Consider the following 26,497-nt stretch of genomic DNA (forward strand, 5'->3'; position numbering starts at 1 on the left):
GTTTCCTCTTCAGCGCAGAGATTGCACACTGAGCCTGTGGGCTTGATACCAACACGTTTCTGTGCTCCTTGAAGACCCAGAAAGATGATCAGAAAGATGATATGCAGGTTGTCTATTGCTTGTCTTTTGATCCCTGCAAGGTTAGGCCAAAGCTCCACCCACTCTTCTGGGTTGTTTGGGGCCTCGTACTTCTCCATTGCAGCGGTCTAGGTTGTTAAGAAGCTTTATAACTGAGGCCAGCCAGGATCAGTGTGGCTGGGTCGATGTTAGGTCACAACAGGGTGTTCATTCATTGGGGTTCACCTCCTGTATCTGTAGAGTCCAGTAGCAGGTGGAGCCTTTGTGAGATAGAACAGAGGTTATGATATTGTAACCCTCGTACTGTGACGCACAGGTGGAAACCTCTATGTTGTTCCTTGCTAAAGAGGCTGTATACTGTTTTGATGTGGGAGAGATGTAACGGGTGTGAATGGGGCATGGATGGAGGCGAGTCATGGACTCTCTTTTCCAATGTTTATTTGTCCTGCAGAAGATGATACAGGTGTTAAACTGCCTTCTGGCAACTGGCCTCAGCAGCTCTTAGGTGGGGACTTAAACAAAGAATGGATGCTGTCAAGTGCAAACAGAATCTTTGCAAAAACCCTGCGAACCAGTGCTAGACAGCTGAGGATGTGAATATGGCTAAACTTTCAGCATGATGTCAACCCTAAACACACTGTTACAAAAACAATGCAGTAGTATAAGCATAGAAAGGCAAATGTCCTTGAATGGATAGTTCAGAGCACTATCCTCAATCTGACTGACAAACATGTCTCTCACAATGTAAACTAGAGGTTTTTTTGTGCCTTTTGGCATCCTGTGATGGAGCCAGAAATTGTAATTCCATATTTGCCACATGCCAATTAAAAAACCGGTGCTGTTCCTGGGGGCTTGGTATAAGTACAAACTGTGAATGAGTACAGCCTGTTCTATGGGATACTTTATCAGTGGACTGATCACTTTTCAAAGCTTATTAATTTTCACAAGTGTTTCCTTTTTTCATTAGTTGAGCTGTTGAGCTGTTCATTAGTTAGCTGTTCCCTCTGCAGTCAAGTGGATTGTTAAAAAAACATGTGAAGCGTGTCAACATCCCAGACTATCTGTGGAACGCCTACTGCTGTGTGGACAACAATGGCAGAACCATCCACAGTGGTGCTGCCATAGCGAGGGACACAGAGGTCAACTGGGTGGAGAAGCTTTCACTGGATGAACTGGGAGAATTCCTCCAGCAGTTCTCCAATCAGCCAGTAGGGGAGCTGTTTTACAACAACTGCAGGGCGTAAAATATAAATGGATGACAACAAGGAGCCATTGACCTTTAATGTTATAAGACATTTGTAAAAAAGGTATATATTTTTTTTTAAGCGTGGTGATACAGTAACAACAAATTGTGTTTTATGCTGTTGTCAACATGGTGCATGTTACCATTCAGGAGCTTTGAGAGTAATATTCTTATTCTTCTCATTCAACCACAAATACAGGAATGAAAATAAATGACAGAGGGATACTGTGACTGTATACTTGTCTCTTTCATTGACAGTAAAGTCAAATGGCAACAGACACAACTAAAAAACACAAAAAGTGTATGTTTTACAAACACAGCCTGCATCAACCATCATGTGCAGTCATTTATTGTATATGTGAATAAATGAATCAATCAATACATATGATATAACTGAACCACTCCCTTGGGGTTACAGTATCAAACACCCCAAATAACCAACCAAAAGCTTAATGCACAAGTCTATAGGAAAATTTTCAACAGCTTTAGAGCAAATGATCAATCAAAGACCAAAAAGGAAACACCTAAATATCTGTAAAAGTATAAGAGTTAATATGACCCTTAAAAAAGACCCAAGATTAACTCTTTAATTGAAATATTCTTTGTAGTTATGAATTGCTTTATATTTTTATGGTTGCTAAAAAAGGTTTAAATGTGTTTTTAACAAAACTGTTATATTGACAATGGATTGATTGGCTATGTGTAAGTTGTTCATAGTGATGCTGACACAAAAAGAGATCAATCACTGACCCCACAGTTTCCTCTCAGCTCTACAGATTGTTTGTGTCAGCTCATAGTTTTGAATTTACAGCCCTTTACACCCTGACCAGCAGTGCTGCTTCCGGCTGCAAATTTACTTTTATGGAAATTGTCTTTTTATATATATACATAGAAAGAGTATTGTTATTCTTTTACGTTGACATTACTTTTTTAATTATACATAGAAATTTCTGCTGGATTAAAAAAACACATATTCACCTTTCTATATCACTGTATGACATACTATACAGAAAAAAAATGTGATTTTCATGACAAACTATACTTTAACTTTTTTTTGACATACTATGTCATGCGTAGACTGGAAAGAGTTTAGCAGACCGCTGAAAGGTGTGGAACCAAATGCAGGCACAGAAGCAACCATTATTAAATTATTACCATTATTACATTATTTTTTACATTATTTAAACAAAAAGCATGTTTCTATAATAACTGATAAAGTCCAGAATGCAAAATCCAAATAAACCCAACAAACAGCAGGTGACAAGATGGTTAATGGTTAAGAATTAACCAAAAACAAGGCAAAGATCAGAGAAAAGCACAAAGGTAAAAAACAAGGCACAAAACACCGAGCAAACACAGGACCAGGGAACACTAAAGACAAACCAAAGAGTGAGGGGAAGACAGAAACTTATATACACAGAGTATGATCAACTAATAGAGCACAGGTGAGGAGCAAAAAGAGCGGGAAAATAGACAAAGAGAGGAGGAAGGCACCATAACAAAAACACAAGAGGCCAATCAGGCACAGGTGAAACTAAATCATCAAAAAAAGGAGGGGAAACACACAATGGGGAGGAAGTGGAGAGGCAGACATGACACATGAGGATAAAAACTACAAAATAAAACAAGAACTATAACAAAAAACCAACACATAACACCCAAACCATGACACACCTGTTGTTAAGTTTCATCATAGAGAGCAGACCCCACTCATTTCAGCATCACTTTCCTGTTAAATGTTACGGAAATAAAGTCTTGGATTATGTATTGCCTAAGCGTCTATGCAGAACTAGTATCCAGTCCAGCCACAACCTGCACCAGTGTCAATGCATTATGTGGGCTCAAGGTTCACCATTGTGCTTGAAAGTAACATTGATTGGTGCCAAAATGTATGCACATTATATGAGCACAAAAATGGTCAAAGAGGGAGAATTTTCTGTATATTGGGGGTTACTTGTGTCCTAAAAAATGTATTAAGATTACACCCCAGTTATAAACTAACACCCATCTTTCTTTAATCAGCTACAAGATGAAATTTACTCATATTTGAGCATGGGATGGTCATTCCAGGGAGGCAGGTTTGAGAGTTTCTCCTCGGTATCTCGTATGATGGGCCAGCCCCAGGATTTGAAGAACCCAGACAGGTTCATGCCGACAGCCTTGGAGAAGGTTTCATTAAACAGGTTCATCTTTCCCTCATTGTCACTTGGGTACCTGGTTATGTTGTGGTAGACACCAAACACCTTCTTAAAGGCATCCCAGCCAAACTTTTCCTGGAGCTACACAGAGGAAGACAACTTTAATCAACAACAAACCAAGAAAGTCCTTCAAAGCTATTTAGCCCCTACATCTCCTCAGCAAGCATGTGTTTTTCCTTTTTATAGAATATTTCCCTAAGTTTTTAAAATATGTTTTTATAGTTAGTTTTAGAAACATTTTTATTTTATTTATCTATTTATATTTACTGATGCATTTGCACTTTATTGTTTTGCACTTGATAGGATTGCATCCAATTTCATTGTACATGTACAATGACAATTAAGATATTCTATTCTATTCTAAGCCTAAAATATCAAAATTGTCACCAAACATTTTATTTTCTATTCCATCTTCAGCCTTGTTGGGGCAGAAGCAGGGTTATAGACTCACAGCCTTACTTGCATTTTCTGTCTGTTTAGGGATCCAAATCTGGATAAATGGTGACTCCACTGAGACTGAAGCACCTACAGGATGTAAAATATCCTACTGTATTTCTTTTTTACCTGCAGGTATGTCTCCAGGGCTGTCCAGACTTCCCATTTGCTGAGTTGCCTGCCCTCTTTAACATACTTGTCTATAGTATTCTTCCGAGCAGCTGGAGCCACAGTTGAATGTGCCTGCATTGAAGATATAGCACTTATCATTTTACAGTGTTAACCAAGGGGGGATAACAAGACTGAGGAACATGAGATCACAGTAAAAAGATAAATACAATGCTATCTATTTATATGAACTTTTTTCACAATGCATAATTACACTCATAGGCCTGGCTTTTCTGGGCCTTAGTCATTTTTCCAAAAAATAAAACTAATTCACTCCACCTTTGCTCTGTCGACTCCCAGCACCTCTTCACTCAAATACACAGACCACAGGTTGCATGTGGCCTCACCGGTGTGGCCTCCGAACTCCCAGGCGGGTCTCTGTTGGTTGTGTCCCAGTTCATGAAGTTGTCCCCAAATGCCCACAGTTTTGGCATCTTTCACACTGAACAGCTCACTTGCATATTTTGAGTACATCATAATAGGATATCCTGCATGCAGCAAACCTGAAAAGAGAGAATTTAGTAATAAAAGAAGTGTAACAGTATTATAGTCTTAAAAAAAAGTTAACACGCTATTTATGGACCTTAATCGCATTGCGATTAACGTGTTAATGCTGACAGCCCTAATTTTTACAGTTCCCAAAAAACTGACAATACACATTAGATCAATATCACTGCTATCTGGAGTGGTACACAACATTTTAAAGAGGAGATGCCATTCATGAGCTGAGCACACCATACATTCGCCTTTTTGAAGAAAACCTGTCTTCAGTTATGATTTTTAAATAAAAAGTTGGCACTTTAAAACTTTTGAGCCGCAAAAAAAGTTAAATATCTTATGGCTTCTGTTTCTGGAAGTTCTCGCAATTTACTTTCAGTATTCTGAACTATAATACAGTGGTATAACTACAGTATACTATCAATGCTTCTAAAATATCTGACAATATACAATATTTGCATTATTAATCCTGACTATAAATGTACCATGCCTACTGATGCTTGTATGCCAATTGTAAATCATGAGCCTGAAGCTAGAAACGTTTTCAACCATTGCAGATCTAAGAATTACACAGCAAGCATGGAATCTGTGGCAAGACTGAAAATCTATCAAACCCTTTTTTCTTTAAATCTAATTTATTTAAAATTGCAATTAATTATTTCAATAATAGTCATTTCAAAATAAAAAAATTATGGACACACCACCCCTCTTTTACAGCAAGTGTAGCTGAGAAATCATTTGATTGAATATGTGAAAATGTGACAGTAAATCACACTTACCATAGGAAATCTGCACATCTGCAACAATACGCTCTTTTCGGGGAAGTTTCTGTGGTATGGCAGCCAGGTCAGCGACACCCTTCATGATCTCATTCCAAAGCCTCTCCACCTCTTCAGGTCGCTCCAGGTCTCGAACACTATCTGATGGTGCAGTGAGGATGATGTTGTCAAACTCCATCTCTGCCCAGGGTGCAGGAGCTTTGCGCAGTGATGACCACTCAGCTGTTGTTGTCACACCTGAAATAAACAGAGTTGATTTTGGGGTGAAATCAAAACAGAGGCTTGAGGTATTGTAAATATTCATCATAGTCCCACTGTAGATGGAGTGCGGGTACAGCATGAAGTCCTTGTGCCAAAAACTGCTTCAACGAAAGCAATAAACACCACTGCAGCACTAAATGTTTTCTAAGCTCTTCAAACTAAATAACATGTATCTGTGAAAAGGACTTTTTACAATTTAAAATGATGAAAGACAATTCAAAAATATAGTTGTCCTCTTAGTCATCTGAGTCAAACCTCAGTCACAGTCATCTCTGGACAGAGACACACTCACCAGACTTGTAATAAGGAGCAGATATCGCTTGTTGCACTATGACCTCTGCCCCCTCCACCTTTGTGTTGGGTGGAGCCACCAGGTAGATGAGTCCTCCCCACATGTTCTGCAGCTGCATCCTCTCCCTGGTAACAGGAAATCGCTCAACAACTCGTGGTGCTCTCTTCAACTCATCATGATTCAGTGTGTCTGACTGACAACTGATCTGGATCTGTGGAAGAAATTGAATATTTTTAACTGCTTAAAAAAACTGTGTGCAAAGTCAACTTGATTTTTCTGTAGATGTATGTAAAGTCAGTGGAAACAAAATGGGACATAACAGCATAAATAGATGGAGACACGAAAAAGACAATATGTGAGATAAGAACAGAGAGAGAAGTGAGGTTTCTGAGGTGATGTAAGAGGAATACCTCTCCTCATTTTACACGTTGTCCCTATAAAATGTAAATGCGTTTTTGATATCTTGCAAACATTAAAAACTTTTATTTCCAACAAAGTACGTCAGCAGTTTTCCTTATTACGCTACTGCAAAAGATCTTGTAAATCATAAACAATTCATAAAATGGCTGCACAATGTAAAAACGTTGATCACAATGTATATACCAGACAGGACCTGACTTGTCTGAATCAGCCAAACAATGACAAACACAATGAACTCAGTAATTATTTGATTTTGTATACTGTACCTCCCAGCTCTTGTTGACAATCATTGCTGGAATGGTTATTTGAGTCTTCATCCCAGGGGAGAGGTACAGACCTGTACTGATCCACTCCTAAAACCTTTTATTTCCAACAAAGTACGTCAGCAGCTTTCCTTATTACACTACTGCAAAAGATCTTGTAAATCATAAACAATTCATAAAATGGCTGCACAATGTAAAAACGTTGATCACAATGTATATACCAGACAGGACCTGACTTGTCTGAATCAGCCAAACAATGACAAACACAATGAACTCAGTAATTATTTGATTTTGTATACTGTACCTCCCAGCTCTTGTTGACAATCATTGCTGGAATGGTTATTTGAGTCTTCATCCCAGGGGAGAGGTACAGACCTGTACTGATCCACTCCTCCCCTCCTTTTACATTACACAAAACCACAAGAGAGGTTTTACCTTCCTAACAGGAATGCTGTTTAAAACCACACACACTACTGCAAGAAATTAAATTGTACAGAGACAAATTGCAGGTCTGCATATTTATGTCAAAATCATTTCATACAACTGACCTGCAGTGTTAACAGTAACCCTGATTCTTTGGTTATTGACCAAAGGCAACGAGGGGAGATCCTTGATGAGGTACGGCAGGAGAGCATCACGATCTGGGGACACTTTATACGCCTCTGGCCCCACACTGAGGAGCAGGTGGTCTTTGGGGGTTTTCACAGGGTTCTTCTCACTCACCTTGAAACAAATTCAATATGAATGATTATATAACAGATTGCTGTAACACAACCAGATCTCTCAGTAGAAGAGAAACTTATTTCTGGATCATTGATACATGAGAAAATCCAATGTATGCGAACAGTCAAATATGATAACATTATGGTGCTATGCTATTGGTTTTGTAGTTATTTGTATTACACAGTACAGTAATTATTATTACCTGTTTGACTGAGCAGATACACCATACAAGTGACTTAAAGAGGAGCCCTCTTTATACACACGCTAATAACAGTCATACCATGAATTAATTCACTGCTCACCTGTGGCATGCCAGATATCTTCATTATGTCAGTGAGGACGGACAGCACGTGTGTGTACTGGTAGCTCTCATGAGCCTCCATCTTCAAGAAGTAGGCACACTCTATGCCCAGTTGTTTAAGGTTTTCTTCCTCATCCTTGGTAAGTTTGTCACCCTGTGTAACACTGCCAGCAAAACGCTGAAGACGGTGGCGGAAGTGGTTGGCGTTCTTCACGGCCTGGTTAGGTACAAGGGGCTTGTTGGAACCTCCTCCATAAATTTTTGGTGGCATCAGGCCCAGGCCCATTTTTTTCAGGATTTTGTTCCCTTAAACACAGTTCAACACGTCTAACTTCATTTACTGGAAAACCACATAAATATATTATATTATGTAGCCATCTGGGCAATAGTTTGATAATAGACAGTTGTTGTAAAACATATTAATGAATACTCATATTGACCGATTAATAATACTGATTTGCTAATATTGACTAAATGTGTTGTGTTACCTTCATTTTAAATTTCAAATATGTTTCGCGGCTCCAGACAGATTATTATGTTTTGGCCAAAAATGGCTCTTTTGATAGTAAAGGTTGCCGACTCCTGAACTAGGTGGATACTGAGTGTGTGACACTTTTTGTGGATGCAGCAGATTCACCAGCTTAAATTTATACTCAAACTTTCCCACATTATAGTCATTTTTACTGGAGCTTTCATCTTTTTGTGTCCATTTGTCTGTATTTAAAACCCCACCTGTGTCCTTCTTTTACTGTTTTGTGTGTTAACAGTGCAAATGTATATCCCTTTTAGCTCAGTGTAAGTCTTTATGTGTGGCTATATTTGCATGCTTGTGTTTAAAAAGTGTCAAATGAAGCATACATCATCTTATTTTATAAACTCGAGCTGCATCATCATACCTGAGTGTTCTGTCATTGGGTTTCCCCAGTGTGTCGATGCCCAGTACCACAGTTGTCCACCAATCAGGAGGCCTCCTCCCTCTGCCACAAAGTCTTGGATTTCTGCATGATCATCGCTCCAGATATTACAAACGAATACACTCAGGTCTTTCTTCAGCTTTGTCTTCTCAAACTTTAACCCTGACTTGTTGGCAAGTTTGACATCTGGCGCAACACCAACAACTCCGTTCCGGCCTTGGTCCAACCAATCAATGGCATTGGTCCAAAGGGACGCCAGTGTCTGTAATAAAAGACATTATTTAGAAAGAGACAATAGTTAATCATAGAGAATGACTTGGCAGAACAATATATAACATTATTTAGAAAACTTAAGATAACCAAGTACAAGTGCCCTGAAGTAAAAATCTTACAAAAGAGATGACATACTGCTTTCAAACCTAATACAAAATACATATCGTCGTCATTTCTCAATTTAACTCAAGACAGACTTTTATATTAGAGAGAATTATTATTATTATTATTATTCACTTTAACAACATTCAAAAACCTTCATGCAGACTGCACCTCTACTTTCAGAAGATACTCATGTGCGATCACAACAACTCTTCCCTTCCCATAGTAGCTTCCTGCCAGGAACGCCCGTCCATCTTCAGTGGTACCAATGGGGAAGGCCAGTGGACCGTGGACCAGGGCCTCACACATACTTATATCACCCCCAAAGTCAAACTCCGAAATCCCCTGGTGTAAGACCTTCAGGTCATCCTTGAAATCTTTACCTGCACTGTATTAGAGGAAAACAGAGGGAGGGATTAAGAGACACAGAGAGAGATGAGTAAAAGAAAAGTCAAGCTATTCAGATACAGTGACAAAAATTAAAGCGTATACACTCACCGTAAAGTCTTCAGTGAGGATGGGATCTGAGGCTGGACAGGCAGGACCTCTTTCCCCCCATAAGCTGTAGAAAAGTAGATTCCTGCAACTCCAGACACTTTGTTCCCTGGAAATTGCAGAAATGCATTTGCTTTAGGGTTTTGTGTAGCCCAGTGCCATGCCTGCCCCCCTATCAGCACCCCTCCTCCAGCTTTCAGAAACGCCACCAGCTCCTTCATGTTTGCACCCGCGCTGTAGGCGTCCGTCACATACACACCAACCCCCAGTTTGTCACTGAAGGCCCCCACAACTTTGGCTTGGAAGCTGGATTTGCTGAGGTTATCAGCGACTGCCTTGACGTATTCTTGGACCCCCACAGACAGGTTGTCAGATCCATCTCCTCTCAGCCAGGTCAGAGCATTCTCTACCAGAGCAGGAAAGGTGGTCAGGTAGGTCTCATGAGCCAGGACCACAATCCTCCCATGGCCGTACTGGGAGGCTGCCACCAGGACCTGGCCTTCGCTGTTTACTGCTAATGGAAAGGCTTGGTCTCCAGTTAGCACCAGGTCACAGGGAACACTGGAGCTCCGGAAGTCCAGCTCTTTCAAACCTTTCATGAGGGACTTGTAGGCCCCTTCATGGTAGGACTGGATGGGTTTAGTGGACATGATGAGAGAGATTGATGCTCTCAAGGTTGGATAAATCACGCTGTCCTTTGGAAAAAAAAAAAAAAGAGTCTTGGCAGAGCTCATTTTTTTCACACACTTACAACAATAAAGTTACAACATTAACATGTCAATATACAGTTGGTTCATAAAAATATTCTTGATTCATGAAAGTTGAAGAGTTCATAGATTAAATTTCATCCACTAAAGTAAAGCAAAAAATAGACTTTACCTGAAAGTTAATCTGCTCAAATAATTTGATCGAGGCACAGCAGTTTTCCAGAGAGATACCTGTCGGAGAGGATAAAAGAAAGAGACTGAGATAGAGCAGGATGTGGAGAACTATTTAAAGGAAAATTAAAAGAGAAAAAGAGGAGTGACTCGGGTAAAGCCCTTATAGTGAAAAGGATTTGACAAGAGGTTGGACAAGATCAGACACATACACAGACACAGACCACTTCTCAGGGTAACCCACAAAAGGAGAACTGTACTGAGAACATTTTTTAAAAAGTTGTGAATTTGATGTATTTCAGCATGTTGCAGTTACAATCTGATAGTATCAGAACTTTTCTTTAGTAAATGAAATACATTATAAAAATAAACATCTTTTTCATCTGCTTTTATATTTGTATTGATATTTGTGCAGTAAACACATTTTAGTACATTTTAGTCATTAGTTCAATCATACACGTGGTTGCAATATGCTGTTTCAAATGTATTTTTTCCTGCATGATTTAGATTTTACTATAGATTCTAGTTGATTGTTCCAAGTCATAAACCGGATGAAAAGTAGTACTTTCTGCTTCTCAAACCTGATTCTGAGGAGAAATTGACTTGATATCACTTCTCTCAGACTCAATTCCTTCATATCAGCAGTTTCTTCACCCTCAGAATTTCCCTGTGCCCATTTCCTGTGATATGTTAACATTAATCAAGACCCTCATTTTACATCACATTACAATTCCTTGCTGAGTCTGTGAGCACAATACTAAAAATAAACTAACTAAGCAAAATGTTGCCCTGTTGAAAATGTTATTTTAGAAGTTTATACATACAGTATGTAGGCTACATATTTTCATTGTCTAGTTATTTCCATGTAAACATCATAGAATGTATACGAAGATATACAACCAATGTGCAAAAGAGTGAAAGGCATCATACTTTCCACTCAGATACCTCACTTGTCTACCTTAAAGAAACATCCCACCCTGATGCCAGAACACATTGAAATGGAATGAAAATAAAATGTTATGGGGCGATAATTTTCTGTTGCTTGAGGCTGACATGTTTCTGCGTGCAATCAGTTTGTGTAATTGCATGAATTGTCATCAGCAGCACAGTGAGCAATTCTGTATTAACAAATAAAACTAATGCACAGTTTTGGATGAATGGTCAAGACAAACAGTCATATAAACATAATGAACATTGTGCCTCAGCCTCTGTTTTGTTTTTCTTACATGTCTATTATTGTTGTAAGCATTTTGTCAAATTAAATAAGGATAAAACCATTTTCTCTGCTTCCAAAAAGGAATAATCAAATTTGCCCATCTTGAAGCCCTCATGTTTAAGGGCATGGTCACAAATGATGTTTGTGCTGATTTGGGCAGCGCCAGAGGTAATGCACACAGAAAGCTAGCTTGCTAGGTAATTAATGAATTAAATCTTGTTTATAAATAAATACTTTAAAATATGATGTTATTGGTACATTTTCCTGTTCTTACATTCCATTCCTGTCTCTCAGCCAAGTCAGTCCCCACAGACCCCCCAAAAGATGGTTGAGTCAGATCAGCCCCTCGCTCATGCACAGTTCAACCGGCTTATCCAGTATGAACACTCATGGCAAAATGGGAGTCCACAAACCAATGGGTGATTCAGTCTAGGCTACTTCCATTATTTTATTTCATCTACGCTCCTGACTGACCAGCTAGGCGGCATCTTCTGTGTGAGGAAATCTGTATTTATCATGGCCAATATCATAATACTGGCTAAACATCACAACAATCAATGTCTTCTCCATCTTGACTCATTCAGAAAACTACAGCCAGTTACAGAAAAGCAAAATCATCATTTGATACTTCTTTGCTTTTATTTGAGGCTGCAACTTTGCTGGTCAAAGTTCACCAAAGTTGAACTCCACATGATGAACAATGCAAATTAGCTTTGCCACTGTACATGAAATCATTCATTTGGGCTTTCACTCACACTGAATAATAGCGGACTGGAGCCAAATATTCACCAATGTTAATTTCCCGCATGTGTGATTGTGCCCTAAGAATTAAAACTGTGTTAAAATGTTTGTGCAGTTCTGGATTTAGATCTTAGAACTTAAAAAACCCACATCACCAAATTACAAAATCACCCTAGGCTACTACCACCTTAAAAATATAGCAAGATTCATATCTCAACAAGACTTACAGAGACTTGTTCATACATTTGTCTTTGAACTCTTGATCCTTGCAACAGTGTTTTTCTACACAACTGCAGGTTATTCAGAACGCTGCTGCCCGAGACCTCACTAAAACTAAGAAAGGAAAACATATCATCTAAGTCATAGAGACTTGCACTGGCTTCCAATGCATCATATTATTGATTTCAAAGTACTACTATTGAATGCTCACATTGAAGTATGTATTTGAACATAAAAATAGCTTTCTCTAAAACAAACAAAACAATACAAAACATTTCACTCTGGTATTTAACATAAACATAAGTGACCTTATTAAAACAATAAAAAATAAATAAATAATCTTTGTGACCAATGATAGTCTGTCCAGTGGTCACATTTTAATGCTAGGGTTACTTTGATTTAAAGCTAAACCTCAGTTTGCGAGCAGTAAAAGTGAAAATACTCAAAGAGAAGTTTCTGTTGTTTAGAGTCTGAAGCAAACACTTTTAAATGCAAAGTTTATTTTTTCATTGAAAAGCGGGTTATGTGCAGAATAAAGTTATACAGAGCCTTAATATTCAATTATTCATTCACTTAGCACAGATAAGAGAGAGTAAACAAGTGAGATTGAAGCATTACAGGCAGAGGGCCAAAACAGCTTCGGTCTTGTTGTGGCAGAATTTCAGTCTGAGCATGATAAAATGAGGTCAACAAGACATAAATGTGATTTGGCAAGGTATGTGAAAAAGGAATGATTCTTTGGAATATGACTCCTCACATGTAATTATTGTACAAGGACAAACCCGTGGGAAAGAGTTTATTGTGCAATCACATCCTGTTCTGAGATTTGAAGGGGCACAGTCCAACAACGCTGTTAAATCATGATGAAGATGTCCTCTTAAACTTTTTAAAATATTATTCTACTCTCGTGTTTTATTCTAATCTTTCCTTTTAAGAAACTCCATGCTGGATAGGCCAAGGCAAATGTCTTTTTCCAAATACCTTGTAAAACCATAATTTATCGGTTAATTACACCCAGTCTCTGAATTTCTGCCACAACAAGCCCTAAATTAGGCAAAGCTCCACCCACTCTTCTGGGTTGTTTGGGGCCTCGTACTTCTCCATTGCAGCGGTCTAGGTTGTTAAGAAGCTTTATAACTGAGGCCAGCCAGGATCAGTGTGGCTAGGTCGATGTTAGGTCACAACAGGGTGTTCATTCATTGGGGTTCACCCACTGTATCTGTAGAGTCCAGTAGCAGGTGGAGCCTTTGTGAGATAGAACAGAGGTTATGATATTGTATTCTTGGTAAAATTTGCAGCTACCTTTCCGCAATTGCAGACACCCACTCAGACAATTTCCCTCCGCAGAAACCATAAGTCCCTCACAGCAGCACAGCTGTCTGATGAGGTGAGCTCTGCCATGCCTGACCACTCACACTTCTCCTCACTTTCTGTTAATGAGGCTACAGAAACACTCTGTTCCTCTCTGGCATCCTCTCTGGACAAACTCTGCCCCCTGGTGTCCAAACCAGCCAAGAAAAAACAACCAAGTCCATGGCTCTCTGAAGTTCTGAGAACTGGACTCAGGGCAGCAGAAAGAAAGTGGCGTAAATCCCAAGAACCCACTGATTTGTCCTCATACAAACAGAAACTTGCTTCCTTTACCTCTTCCTTGCAGTCTGCTAAGAAAGCCTTCTATCAGAACAAGATCTGTGCTGCTACTGATTCCAGAAAACTGTTTATGGTGTTTAACTCCTTGCTTTCTCCTCCAGCTGCTCAACCTTCCACTACACTGACTCCAGACATGTTTGCCTCCTTTTTCACTGAAAAGGTGGCTGCAATCAGCAACCAGTTCTCTGAGCCTGACCGGCCCAGTCAGCTCAAACCCACTACTGCCGCTTCACTCTGCTCTTTCGCTCCTCTGACCGAGGATGAGGTCTCCAGACTTCTTCTGAGCTCAAAACCTACAACATGTCCTCTCGATCCAATACCCACCCGCATCCTGCAGACCATCCTGCCCACCATCAAACCTGCAGTCACACACATTGTCAATTCCTCCCTAAAAACTGGCACTTTTCCTGCTACTTTTAAGCAAGCCCATGTCACCCCACTGCTCAAAAAGCCTAATCTCAACCCCGCCCAGGTTTGAAAACTACAGGCCAGTCTCACTTCTACCATTTCTGTCGAAAATACTGGAGCACGCAGTATTTAACCAGGTCTCTGAACACTTGCGGAACAACAACCTACTCGACTCCTTTCAGTCTGGCTTCAGGTGTGACCATTCCACTGAGACTGCACTCCTGTCAGTCACTGAGTCACTGAGACTGGCTTGAGCTGCTGGTCAATCCTCTGTCCTACTGCTGCTGGACCTGTCTGCTGCCTTCGACACGGTGAACCATCAAATCCTCCTCTCCACACTCTCTGAGCTCGGCATCTCAGGTTCTGTCCTATGGTGGTTCAAGTCCTACCTCACAGGCAGATCCTTCAGAGTGTCATGGCGAGGAGAGGTGTCTAGGTCACATGGCCTATCAACAGGGGTTCCTCAGGGGTCGGTGCTTGGTCCCCTACTCTTCTCTCTGTACACCACCTCACTGCAGTGATCCGCTCCCATGGTTTCTCCTACCACTGCTATGCTGATGACACTCAGCTCTTCCTCTCCTTTCCACCTGATGACAGAACGGTCTCAGCTCGGATATCAGCGTGTCTGGCTGATATCTCCACATGAATGAAGGAGTGCCACCTTCAGCTAAATCTGTCTAAGACCGAACTCATGGTCTTTCCAGCTTGTCCATCTGTTCAGCCTCAGGTCATTGTCCAACTTGACTCGAGCCTACTTGTGCCCACAAACTCAGCCAGAAACCTGGGTGTCATGCTTGATGACCAGCTGACCTTTAAGGTTCATGTGGCCTCAGTTTCTCGGTCTTGTTGTTATGCCCTCTACAACATCAGGAAGATCAGACCCTTCCTGACCCAACAGGCCACACAGCTTCTGGTTCAGGCTCTTGTGATCTCATGCATTGACTACTGCAACTCTCTTCTGGCAGCCTCCCTGCATGCTCATTCAAACCTCTTCAGATGATCCAGAATGCAGCAGCACGTCTGGTCTTCAACCAGCCCAAAGGAGCACATGTCACCCCGCTGCTAATTTCTCTTCACTGGCTTCCAGTGGCAGCCAGAATCAAATTCAAAGCACTTCTCTTGGCTTACAAAACAATCACAAGAACTGCTCCAGCCTACCTGGAATCCCTGATGCAGGTCTACTCTCCTTCTCGCCCACTACGCTCTGCATGCGAAAGACGCCTGGTGCTTCCAGCCCAGCACGGCTCTAAATCTCTAACCAGACTCTTCTCTTCTGTTGTTCCCAAATGGTGGAACAAACTTCCAAACTCTGTGCGTTCTGCTGAGTCTCTTTCTACTTTTAAGAGACAATTGAAAACTCAATTGTTCCGAGAACACCGAGGCACTTAACCTGACTCTTCTCCTCTTTGCCCTTTGGAGTAGATTAAGTCAGATGGTCCAAAACCCAGCACCTGATGATTATCTAGCACTGACAAAGTTGTGTGATGTTGTATGTTGATTGTCATCGTAAGTAGTGATACTGAGATTGTTGAATCTCAGATGCTGAGATTGCTACTGGTTATTACTTTGGTGGTTTCCAAAAAAAAAAAAAGACGGCACTAGACGGCAATACCTGTGACCAATCACACCTGAAGCACTTTTTGCACTTACTAAGGGTTTTTTCCTTAAGTATAAATTCTTGCTTGTGTTGTACGTTGCTTTGGATAAAAGCGTCTGCTAGATTAAATTGAAGAATTGTAGAATTGTAACCTTCGTTCTGTGAAGCACAGGTGGAAACCTCTACGTAGAGGCCCTGTTGCTCCTTTGTTGCACACTGAAGAGGTTTTGACATGAGAGAGACACCTCTTATAAGCTGTGGGTTCTGCGCGTATTCAGGTAGGCATGTCCTGAATGGCCGGCTACTTTTATTCAGATTTCAGTGTGTGAATGCCTGCTCATGTTTGATGTTACTAATACAGTCCACAGAGGGCTCCACCTGTGCTAACAGGATGAAGGTTAATTTAGCAATATCACATGAGAAGGAGTGATGTGCTCGTATATCATCACGGCTGTGATTATCTTTGACATTATTATCTGTGTGATCTTCTACAACTGAATCACAGCCATGATGCTATATAGCACAGCACATGACCTCGAGTGTGATATTGCTTTTATACAACAGTTCTACAAGCATCTTTTACTTGTTAACAATGACAAGCGATAACAGATTATGATTTGTTTGTTTATTTTATTTTTTTTACACAAATATTTCCACAACCGCTGGGCATGACAGCTGTTGCCTAGCAACGTATAAACATTTTCCTGCACGTTGCTTGCTAATCTGTGTTAGCTTGGTCTTCATCCTCTGCACAGAGCAGATGTTTAGTTTAGTCTATTAGATCCAGATGATTATACACTAATAGCTATGAATATCATATTCCATATGCACTAATGTATCCCCTAAATCCGACACACATGTAACTCATGCTTTTTAAAACAAGAACAGCAAAAGAAAACAAAGCCAGTTGAATCAATAACCCACTAAATACTTAATGTGAATATTCTGGTGCTCTAAAGTCCTGCAAGGTTATATTTGACTTTCAGGGCTACATGTAATTGAACCCATCTCTCTACGCTTTCATTTAGCGCAGTCTGAAGTAGCTCAGTCATACTGGACCATGGGGTGGTCGCTCCAGGGAGGCAGTTTGGAGAGTTTCTCCTGAGTGGCTCTTTCAATGGGCCAGCCCCAGGACTTAAAGAATCCACACAGGTTCATCTCCACAGCCTGGGAGAAAGTCTCAGCATACAGGTTCATTTTTTCTTTGTTTTTACTAGGGAAGCTGCTCATCTTGTGGTAGGCGGCAAACACCTTTTTAAAGGCATCCCAGCCAAACTTTTCCTGGAGCTACATGAAAGGAAACAGGGGTAAAGGAAAACATGAATAGGAATATTAGCATCTAAATGGGGATTCAAACTGAAAGTAAAGAGTTCAGTGGCCTTTAAAGGGGTAAAGTTTTTTCAATGGAACGTTAATCTACATGTTGTGACATACAGTTATTCTCTCTTACCTGCATGTATGTCTCAAGGGCCACCCACACTTGCCAGTTGCTGAGTTTCTTGCCCTCTTTTGCATACTTGTCTGCTCGTTGATTTCGATTTGCTACAGTCATAGCTTCATGAGCCTGAATTGAAAAGGATACAATTATATGACTGTTAAACAAGAGAAAATCCAAATACTTTCATCAACACTGGACCAAAAGCTCAAAGGTTAACTTTGATAATGGGCAAAAAGTGAAAAATTGGAAAAACTATAAAAGTGACTGCATAAGGAAAAAAACTGCACGTAGTAGGTATCATCAGAAATTCAAAATTCATGTTGGATGTGATTCATGCAAGTAAAGAAAAAGGGATTTTTCCCATAACTTGACTGATTTTCCAGATGTTGACATGATTGTCATTTAAAATGATCTCATCCTCAAGACCTCCTAATATTACTTATGTTGCACAGTGTCTCGACTCAAACGTCTTCAGCCAGAGTAAGTAAATGAGCATACATTTTATTGTCTTTTAGATCTTAACTTTACATGGATGCACAGCTCTCAGGCTAATTTTATCAGGTAACATGGGTCAACTGTCATCAGACGTGGTGAAAAATTGTTGAAATTTGGTTTGTTAATAAAAAAGAGAATTTGTCAGAATTTCTCAGTGACTTCTTTTATTTCCCTCTTCCCTACTTTCATGTTTGGAACAGCCAGTGCAAATTAACAGCGCAAATCAATGTCGTTTGTGCAGCATTGGTTGCTTTCAGTTGTCTACTCTCCATCTGGACAGCCACATATGCAAAGATGTAATAGACCATTTTAAGCTTGACAGTATCATCAATCTAAATGGACTAAGTGTATTTCCTGTCTGATGGGAAGTACCAAACAGGACTCTCCTGCAACAGTTTGTACATCTTAAGACCAAACTTTGAATGAAAAATGAAAAGAATGATGCACTCCACCTTTGCCCTGTTGATTCCCAGCACCTCCTCATGCACATACACAGACCACAGGTTGCAGGTACACTCAGTGGTATGTGATGGGAATTCCCAGCAGTCTCTCTGTTGGTTGTGTCCCAGTTCATGGATGGGTCCCCACAGACCACTTTTTCTAGCATGGTCCTTGTTGACCAGTTCAACTGCTGTGCCTTTGTGTGCCATGATAGGATAGCCTGCATGCATCCAACCTGCATGGAAGAAACATAAGACTATGGTGATGTGTGTGTTGGATCATTGCATCCAAAGAGCACAAAGTAAAAATCACTTCTCACTTCTTACACTATGTTGTTGCAAAAGTTCTCATCAGTAAATTTTCCTGTAATTTTCTGCAATTTTAAAAGTTGAGCCACTGCCTATTTTTTTATTTCAAGAATGTATGTTGAGCAAACATTCACATACCATAGCTAAGAAAACTTACCATAGGAAATCTGAACATCAGTTACAAAACGTTCTTTGCGAGGAAATTTGTGTGGTTTGACAGCCAGGTCAGCGATGCCTCTCATGATCTCATCCCAGAATGTCGCCAACTCATCAGGACGATCTAAGCTCCGAACAGCATCTGATGGTACAGTGAGGATGATGTTTTCAAACTCCAACTCTGCCCAAGGTGAAGGAGCAGTGCGCAGCAACGACCAGTCAGCTGGTGTTGTCACACCTATAGAGAAGACAGTAATATATGCATATTCAAAAATGAGTTTCAATAATATGTTATTTTTCATCCCATTGGGCATAATTTCACACACTACCTCTCCTCTCAATCAAGATGCTGCCACTCCTCACCTGACCAACAGTGACCTTGACCTTGACCCTCCCCCCTTGCCTGCCTCACCTCTGCGCCCTACTTTTGAGTCCTCACCATGGTACTAAAACTTCACTCATCCCTTGTCGGCCACCTTGTTGCCCTCTCATCGCTCCTATGACTGTTTAATGGACCTGCTGCTCAGGACCTAACCATATGTATTCTCTGTCTGCTCCACAGTAAAAGCTGCTGGCATTATTCATCCCTCCTTCTTTCCAGCTAACACAGGCCTCCTCTTCAGCAAGAAGTCTCTCCTGCGTCATTTTTCCATGGGTTCAATGCCATAACCATCAAAACCAGATACACACTCACACTCATCTCCTCTGCTTTTAAACTGCTGTACAATGCCACCTTTTTCAGCTCATTCAGGCATCTATTAACTTGTTGAGAAAAGTTCAAGCAGCACGCACATCCAAAGTGATAAAAACTAGGTGCTGGAGCAAACAAAAATAGATAAATAGAAATTTTCATCCCCTGTCCAACTGCCAGACAGAGAACCTTAAACAGTTGCTGAAGACCAGTGCATCCATAGCAGTGTTGCCCACCACAGACTCACCAGATTTATAGTAAGGCGCAGGTACAGCCATCTGTACTATGACCTCTACCCCGTCCACTTGTGTTTTGGGTGGAGCTACCAGGTAGATGAGTCCCCCCCACAGGTTCCACACCTGCATCATCTCTGAGGTTACAGGAAATTGCTCGTGAACACACGGTGCTCTCTTCAACTCTCCAGCATTCAGGTAGTCAGTGTGACAGCCTATCTGGATCTGAAGAAGACACAGTTTATGTGTTACTGTTTTAAAAACCTGTATGAAAAGTACAGTGTATATTTTTGCATGTATGAGTCAAATGATGTAAGGCTAGCAAAAAGAATGAAAAATCTTAACCCATTTCAGCTTGTAACTTCTCATTATCTCATTTGACCTTGTGAAATTTGATGTTTTTTTTTATTTTGTGAACTGCACCTTCCATCCTTGTTTGACGATCTCTTTTGGCATGGCCATGTAGGTCTTCATACCAGGAGAGAGATAGAGACCTGTACTAATCCACTCCTCCCCTCCTGACATAAATACACAGATACAGACGAGATAAGAATAACATCAGTGCAGAAGTAGAAAGTTTACTGCAATATGTATTCAGTTGTGCACACAAATTATATCATCAGGCCAATGAGGATCACAGTTCTGCAAATACAGGATATGATAATACTGCCATGCATTTCCCCTTAAGACTGAAGTCTGACCTGCTGTGCGAACATCAATCTTGACTCTGTGGTTGTAGACAACTGGCATCAAAGGATTGTGCTTGATGAGGTAGGGCATGAGGGCATCAGGATCAGGGCATACCTTGTATACCTCTACCCCTACACGAAGAAGCAGGTGGTCTTTGGGACTCTTCACTGGGCAGCTGTCACACACCTTGAAAATGAATGATGAATGTTATAAAAGAGGTATCTGCAGGTACGAAAACAACATCAGACCGTAAACAGATAAATTATAGTCCTATTGGTAGTTTTATTCCTGGTAAAGTTGGGTGTACAAGAGAAGGTGGTAATGGCTCATTCAGCTTGTATGTGCAAGTAAGTGACTCTATGTTCAATGGAATATTCACTTTTCAAGGTGGAGAAAGCCTGAAATCCAACAGAAAATGCAGAAAAAGGCTGTTTCTTACTCAGAACCAATAACAATCACTGACTATAGTCATCTGGTACCCACCTGTGGCATGCCCAACTTCAAAATGTCAGTGAGGGTGGACAGGACCTGCGCATAGGAGGAGCAGTCATGCGCCTTCATATGCAAGTATCTGGTACAGTCCCCACTAAATCTTTTAAAGCATTTTTCCTCATGCTCTGTTAGTTCGTACCCCTGGGTCACATGACCAGCAAAGCGGTGGAGAAAATTGCGGAAATGGTAGCTGTCTTTGACGACTTGGCTGGGCATTGGGGCCTTGTAGGAACCTTCATCAAGTATCTTCTCATGCAGGCTCAGGCCCATTTTGTTCAGGATCTTGTTTCCTGAAAGACAAGGAACTTGCATAAATGGCACATTATGAACAATGTTTAACTGTCATGCTTGTGAAGGTCTCTTACATCATTGAACAATAGAGCTCATTCTTCTTTTTCAGATCACCTTGATTATCTGGTCTCTTTCATTTGGTCTTTGTTTTAGTGTTGTTTATTCAGTTTAGCTGTGTGTTTAACTAATCCTGGCTGCTCTGCTTGCATAGTTTGTATGCATATGATCATATGGGTAAGATCATTTCTGCCTTTGTCTCTATGTGTTTGTTTTTGGCGTGCCACCATCTTACAGTATGCTCTGATCCTAGTAGTCCAGGATAAAGCCCACAAATATCATCCAACCTGAAATAGAAGGAGGTGACAGTATGCCATTTCCGTGGCTCACTTTCTCTTGGGGTTTCAGATGTTGCACATAATCTGACAAAAACTTTATTTGATGTTTACTGAGGCCTTGAATATGTCGTTGTACCTGACTTCCATTTGCTTAATTGTATTCTCAATTATACCTCCATGTATTAATTTTGCAGGTGAAAATGTGATATAAGATAATTCTGGCACAATACATAAAATGTTAACATTTATGTTAAAGTTGTAGTTGGTAGCTTCTGTAAATATGGTTTTGTAATATCTGATGAATCTGTCATTATATAGTAGCACACAAGATGATTAATTTTGCTTCTCCGCTTGCTCCCAGTGCTCCTAATGGCATTTGTAGGAATCCACTGTGCATAAACAAAGACAACCAATTCTAGCTGAGGAGTTTCCCAGTAGCTGTCTATTATTTTAATCACTGCTCATGAACTGCGGTCAAACTGTCAAACAAGGCAGAGCTGATAAAATATGAATCAAAATTCCTTTACTGTATTGCTTATTTGTCACCTCAAGTTTTCCCAAAGACTTATTTTGGTGTATTGCTTAGCTGTAAAATAACAAATTTGTAAACCTGGCTGCTATGTTGGTTACAGTAAATCAAAGTACCAAGCACTGCCCACTGACCCTACCATCTTTCTAATTTTACAGCTAAAGAGTACAATAAATTATTTTTCTGAAAACATTTAAAGCAAGAAAAAGGCAATACAGTAACAGAATCTTGACTTATATTTGGTTGACTCTTGCCATTAGGAGCACTAGGAGCAGGCAGATAAACTTTTTTTCTTCAGATTATCAAGAACATTCAAGTACTACTATGTAGATGTTTCAGCAAAGATGAAAAACAAAGTTATTATTTTTATTTAAGTTACCAGCAGTGGCTTTAAATATTGTACATGGTCCCTCATAAATTAAGTGAATTCATAAACACATGTTATAATATGGATTGAATTGTCAATATACATTTAAAATCTTGTGACATGCTATCATACCTGGGAAGTCTGTCATTGGGTTTTGTCCCTGGTGTGTCTGCGCCCAGTACCAGGCATGTCCACCAATCAGGAGGCCACCTCCCTCTGCCACAAAGTCTTGGATTTCCTCTGCATGATGATCATTGTATGCTGTACACACAAATACACTCAGGTCTTTCCTGAAGTGTGTTCTCTTACAGTTAAACTCTAACTTGCTGTAAAGGTTGAACACTTGACCAAGATCTGGAAGTATACCAACTTCCCCCTTCCGGCCTTTGTCCAACCAGTGAATGGCATTGTTCCAAAATGGAGCCAGTGTCTGCGATAAAGGTTCATCAAAAAAATACAGTTGTCTGTTAATCACAGAAAAAATATTGACAGATTAGGGTTTCATTTTTTAGCACAATACAAATAGTCTCTTGAACTCTACTGAAGAGATAAACAATCCCTCGTTTAGTATTTTGAGTGAGATCTATTGTCTTCAAATGTCTTGTCATGTGATTTAGATCATTTTTATCTTCATCCAACCATACGGTGACCCCAGTATTTCTATTTATATGTAGATATAATAAAACACCATTTATTTATTCAGACCCCACCTCTCGTTTCAGAAGTCCTTCATGTGATATCACAATGACTCGTCCCTGTCCATAGTAGGCTCCTGCCAAAAACGCTCGTCCGTCCTCAGTGGTACCAATAGGGAAGGCTAGCGGACCATGGACTAGAATGTCAGAGCATATCGCATCTTGGAGGTCAAACTCTGACACCCCATGGAGCAAGAGCTCCAGGTCATCATCAAAATCCTTGCCGATACTAAATTTGAAAGGGGGAAGAGGAGAGAGAAAGAGAGATGCCAAGTATTAGTGTGTATTAGAGAATTATTCTAATTTTGTATTTAAAAAGGGGCAACAAAAGGGAAAAGAAGACATTTACATACACATTTATACTTCCCCAAGAATCTTCATTGCTATTCTCTACTTGTACACCAGATGCATTCTGACTTTTCCATCTCCAAAAATGAGCTGACTCTAATATCCAGCCAGTCCCTTCTGTGCTGTAGGACCTTCCCCTCCCACCTGCTCACCTGTTTTGCAATGTAAGCTGTAATGCAACCAAGAAGCTGAAATCTTTGTCTTTTAATGACATGTGTTAACTATTGGATGGATTGGTATGACCTTTGGCATACATATCCCTGGTGCCCAAAAGTTAAAGTCTAATATCTTAACAGTAGAGCTAACTTTTGATCTACCAGTGGCAAGTGCTAGTTTTTACTTATCCAATAAGATATCTCTGTGTCCGCCTGATAGATTAACGTTAGTGCTACCCAAAATATGAAGTTTTTTGAAATCATTGATCCCCTGACTTCCTCACACCTCTATAGTTCCACCATGAGGTTGAGGTTTTGAGGGAAATATATCAACAACTAATGGATGGATTGATACTTCATTTGGTATGAACATTCATGTACCCCTCAGGATGAATTTGAACAACTTTGGTAACTCTGGCTACGATATATTTTGAACCAAATGTGTGGAGAAGTTTTACGATTTGCCAAAGAGCTGTCATTCTATAACTTGAAAACTGTAAGATATGAAAAGAAAAAGAAGTTTACACTCACACTACAGCCATCCAGGAAGATGGGATCTGAGGGTGGACAGGCAGGCACTCTACCTCACCGTGATGCTCAGAAAAGTAGATCCCTGCCACACCAGAAACCTTATTTCCTTCAAACTGAAGAAAAACATTCTCTTTAGGGTGATCTGCAGCCCAGCTCCAGGCCTGTCCCGCTATCAGCACTCCTCCTCCACTTTTCAGAAATGCCACCACCTCATTCATGTCTGCACCCACACTGTAGGCGTCCGTCACATACACACCAACCCCCAGTTTGTCACTGAAGGCCGCCACAACTTTGAAATCAAAGCTGGATTTGCTCAAGTTATCAGCAACTGCCTTGCTGTTTAGTTGGACCCCCACAGACAGGTTTTCAGATCCATCTCCTCTCAGCCAGATCAGAGCGTTCTCTACCAGAGCAGGAAAGGCGGTCAGGTAGCCCTCATGACCCAGGACCACAATCCTTCCACTGCCATACAGGGAGGCCGCCATCGGGGCCTGGCCTTTACTGTTCATTGCTAATGGAAAAGCATGGTCTCCAGTTAGCACCAGGTTACTGGGAACACAGGGGCCACAGAGGTCCAACTCTCTTAAACCTTTTATCAGGGACATGTAGGCCCCTTCATGATGGTTTTGGATGGGCTGGTTGGACATGGTGAGGCGGATTGAGGTTCTGAAGATCAAATGAAGAGGAGGGTGGATGGCAAAGAGTGCTGTGGTGAGTCAGATGTTAATTGTGTTCACGCCTAAAGTTCAACTCATAGATGGATGTTAGTTGTGTCAGTCAGGTTGTCCAGTGGGAAGGAAAGAGAGCTGAAAGAGATTAAAACCCAAAAATAAAGTAGTATGGATAGCTTACTGTTTCCGCATCATGTAAAAATACAGTTAGAACAACAAAATATCAATCTTCAGCTTACAAGACAAGAAGTAAATTATATATAAAGTATAGATTACCAAAAGTCTACTTCGTTTCATCACCAACAAAATCAACATAAAGCAGAAAGTTACATTTTTACCTGAAAATTTAGTTGTCTTTGTGCTGGTATTATTACAGTGTGGCACAACAGCTTCCAAAACAGCCAGTTCTTCAAGAAAACTGGCTGACAGCAAAGAGGGGTGAATTTAAGAGGTCTTTAGTAGGAGGGACTTAGTTGTGAACAACCCAAAGGTAGCATTAAAGGAAAGGAAAGCTCCATGTCACTGAACAACAACATTTTTTTTGTTTCTGTGTTTGTTTTAACGGCTCAAAGCTTAGACATGAAGAAAGAGATGCATCCTGGCTGTGGCTGTAAAAGAAACCTGTTCATCCAGTCAGTAAAAGTCAATATTTGTAAAAAAAAAAAAAATAGTACTTAAAGCTTTAAGGAACCCCATGACTTAGTGGATGACGCAAAGTTCAACTTATAAAGGTCACTTATCAATTACCAAACAAAACTAATGGCTTTAATTCAGCCATAGATAAAATACTGCAGATATTTGCTTGCTTTGTTGGAACACTTTCAGGCTGGTGTTGGCCTGATCCACTTCCCTGATTATCACAATGCACATACCTGGTTCCAGTGAGAACAGGACCTAGACTACTGTATATGGCTAACCTGTGCCAAATTAAACAGAGTATAAGAGGAGGAGAACAGGTAAACAGTAGACAGCAGAAACAGATCTGTGAAAACTTTACAGTAGTCACTCCTCTTTATATATCTCTTACTTATTAAGTATCTCTGTCAAACTCAGTGCAGACTGACTTGGAAAAATGTTTTAGTGCAGCCTAGGAGGAGCGGGAGGGTAATTAGTGGTGGAGCGCCATTGCGTCTTGCCAGTTAAGGAGCTTTAATTACTGCATTCACACAGCTGTATTCCCATCAGTACCGATCAGAGCCAGAGGTGATAAAAACCTGTGTTTACTGCAGAGTAATTTGACCTGGGTGTAAATGCCTATCAGAGGCACTCTCATTGCATTAAAAGGCCAAATGTTAGCAGGTGTTAGAGGGCTCTTTGTACAGTGGCAATGAAGCTCCATTGTTAGGATGGTTGCAGGCCAACATTTTCTTACAAGGGAACATTTTTTTTCTCAGTCTGTTCATTAAACAACTTCTCCAATACTTCACTTTTGTTCCCACTGCCAAAATGTTTTCTTCATGTGCACATGCCTGTGTTGTG

General features: G+C 40.5%; 2 protein-coding genes across 3 annotated transcripts; both read right to left on the reverse strand.

Moving 5' to 3' along the window:
* Nucleotides 1-280: 280 nt before the first annotated feature.
* On the reverse strand, nucleotides 281-10,427 carry LOC121943659 (TRPM8 channel-associated factor homolog). Of its 2 annotated transcripts, none has more exons than XM_042487237.1 (12): nucleotides 10,323-10,427; nucleotides 9,447-10,138; nucleotides 9,120-9,336; nucleotides 8,556-8,835; nucleotides 7,661-7,965; nucleotides 7,184-7,358; nucleotides 6,940-7,034; nucleotides 5,953-6,163; nucleotides 5,400-5,636; nucleotides 4,402-4,625; nucleotides 4,084-4,197; nucleotides 281-338 (listed from the first exon to the last, which is right to left on the reverse strand). In XM_042487237.1, exons 2-12 carry the CDS (start codon nucleotides 10,091-10,093, stop codon nucleotides 300-302), a joined length of 2,544 nt encoding a protein of 847 aa, XP_042343171.1. In that variant the 5' UTR covers nucleotides 10,094-10,138; nucleotides 10,323-10,427; the 3' UTR covers nucleotides 281-299. The 2 variants fall into 2 exon arrangements, with proteins under 2 accessions (XP_042343171.1, XP_042343170.1); XM_042487236.1 differs by lacking the exon at nucleotides 281-338 and adding an exon at nucleotides 2,312-3,600.
* Nucleotides 10,428-17,143: 6,716 nt separating this feature from the next.
* On the reverse strand, nucleotides 17,144-24,994 carry LOC121943660 (TRPM8 channel-associated factor homolog). The gene is made up of 11 exons (XM_042487238.1): nucleotides 24,348-24,994; nucleotides 23,329-23,542; nucleotides 22,751-23,048; nucleotides 21,088-21,386; nucleotides 20,616-20,790; nucleotides 20,338-20,432; nucleotides 19,929-20,139; nucleotides 18,992-19,228; nucleotides 18,538-18,761; nucleotides 17,603-17,716; nucleotides 17,144-17,439 (listed from the first exon to the last, which is right to left on the reverse strand). Exons 1-11 carry the CDS (start codon nucleotides 24,992-24,994, stop codon nucleotides 17,197-17,199), a joined length of 2,757 nt encoding a protein of 918 aa, XP_042343172.1. The 3' UTR covers nucleotides 17,144-17,196.
* Nucleotides 24,995-26,497: the final 1,503 nt, after the last annotated feature.

Source organism: Plectropomus leopardus, chromosome 5 (assembly GCF_008729295.1).
Source record: "Plectropomus leopardus isolate mb chromosome 5, YSFRI_Pleo_2.0, whole genome shotgun sequence".
Lineage (NCBI taxonomy): Eukaryota > Metazoa > Chordata > Actinopteri > Perciformes > Serranidae > Plectropomus > Plectropomus leopardus.

Excerpts from the sequence above, each read along its gene's own strand:
- LOC121943659 (XM_042487236.1), bottom strand. The coding sequence starts at position 10,093 with ATGTCCACTAAACCCATCCAGTCCTACCATGAAGGGGCCTACAAGTCC. Across the intron at positions 9,337-9,446 it reads TCCTCACTGAAGACTTTACG|TGCAGGTAAAGATTTCAAGG; the intron begins GTGAGTGTATAC and ends CCTCTAATACAG. Across the intron at positions 6,164-6,939 it reads TTGTCAACAAGAGCTGGGAG|ATCCAGATCAGTTGTCAGTC; the intron begins GTACAGTATACA and ends TTTCTTCCACAG.
- LOC121943660 (XM_042487238.1), bottom strand. The coding sequence starts at position 24,994 with ATGTCCAACCAGCCCATCCAAAACCATCATGAAGGGGCCTACATGTCC. Across the intron at positions 20,791-21,087 it reads TGAAGTTGGGCATGCCACAG|GTGTGTGACAGCTGCCCAGT; the intron begins GTGGGTACCAGA and ends TTCATTTTCAAG. Across the intron at positions 20,433-20,615 it reads GATTGATGTTCGCACAGCAG|GAGGGGAGGAGTGGATTAGT; the intron begins GTCAGACTTCAG and ends TATTTATGTCAG.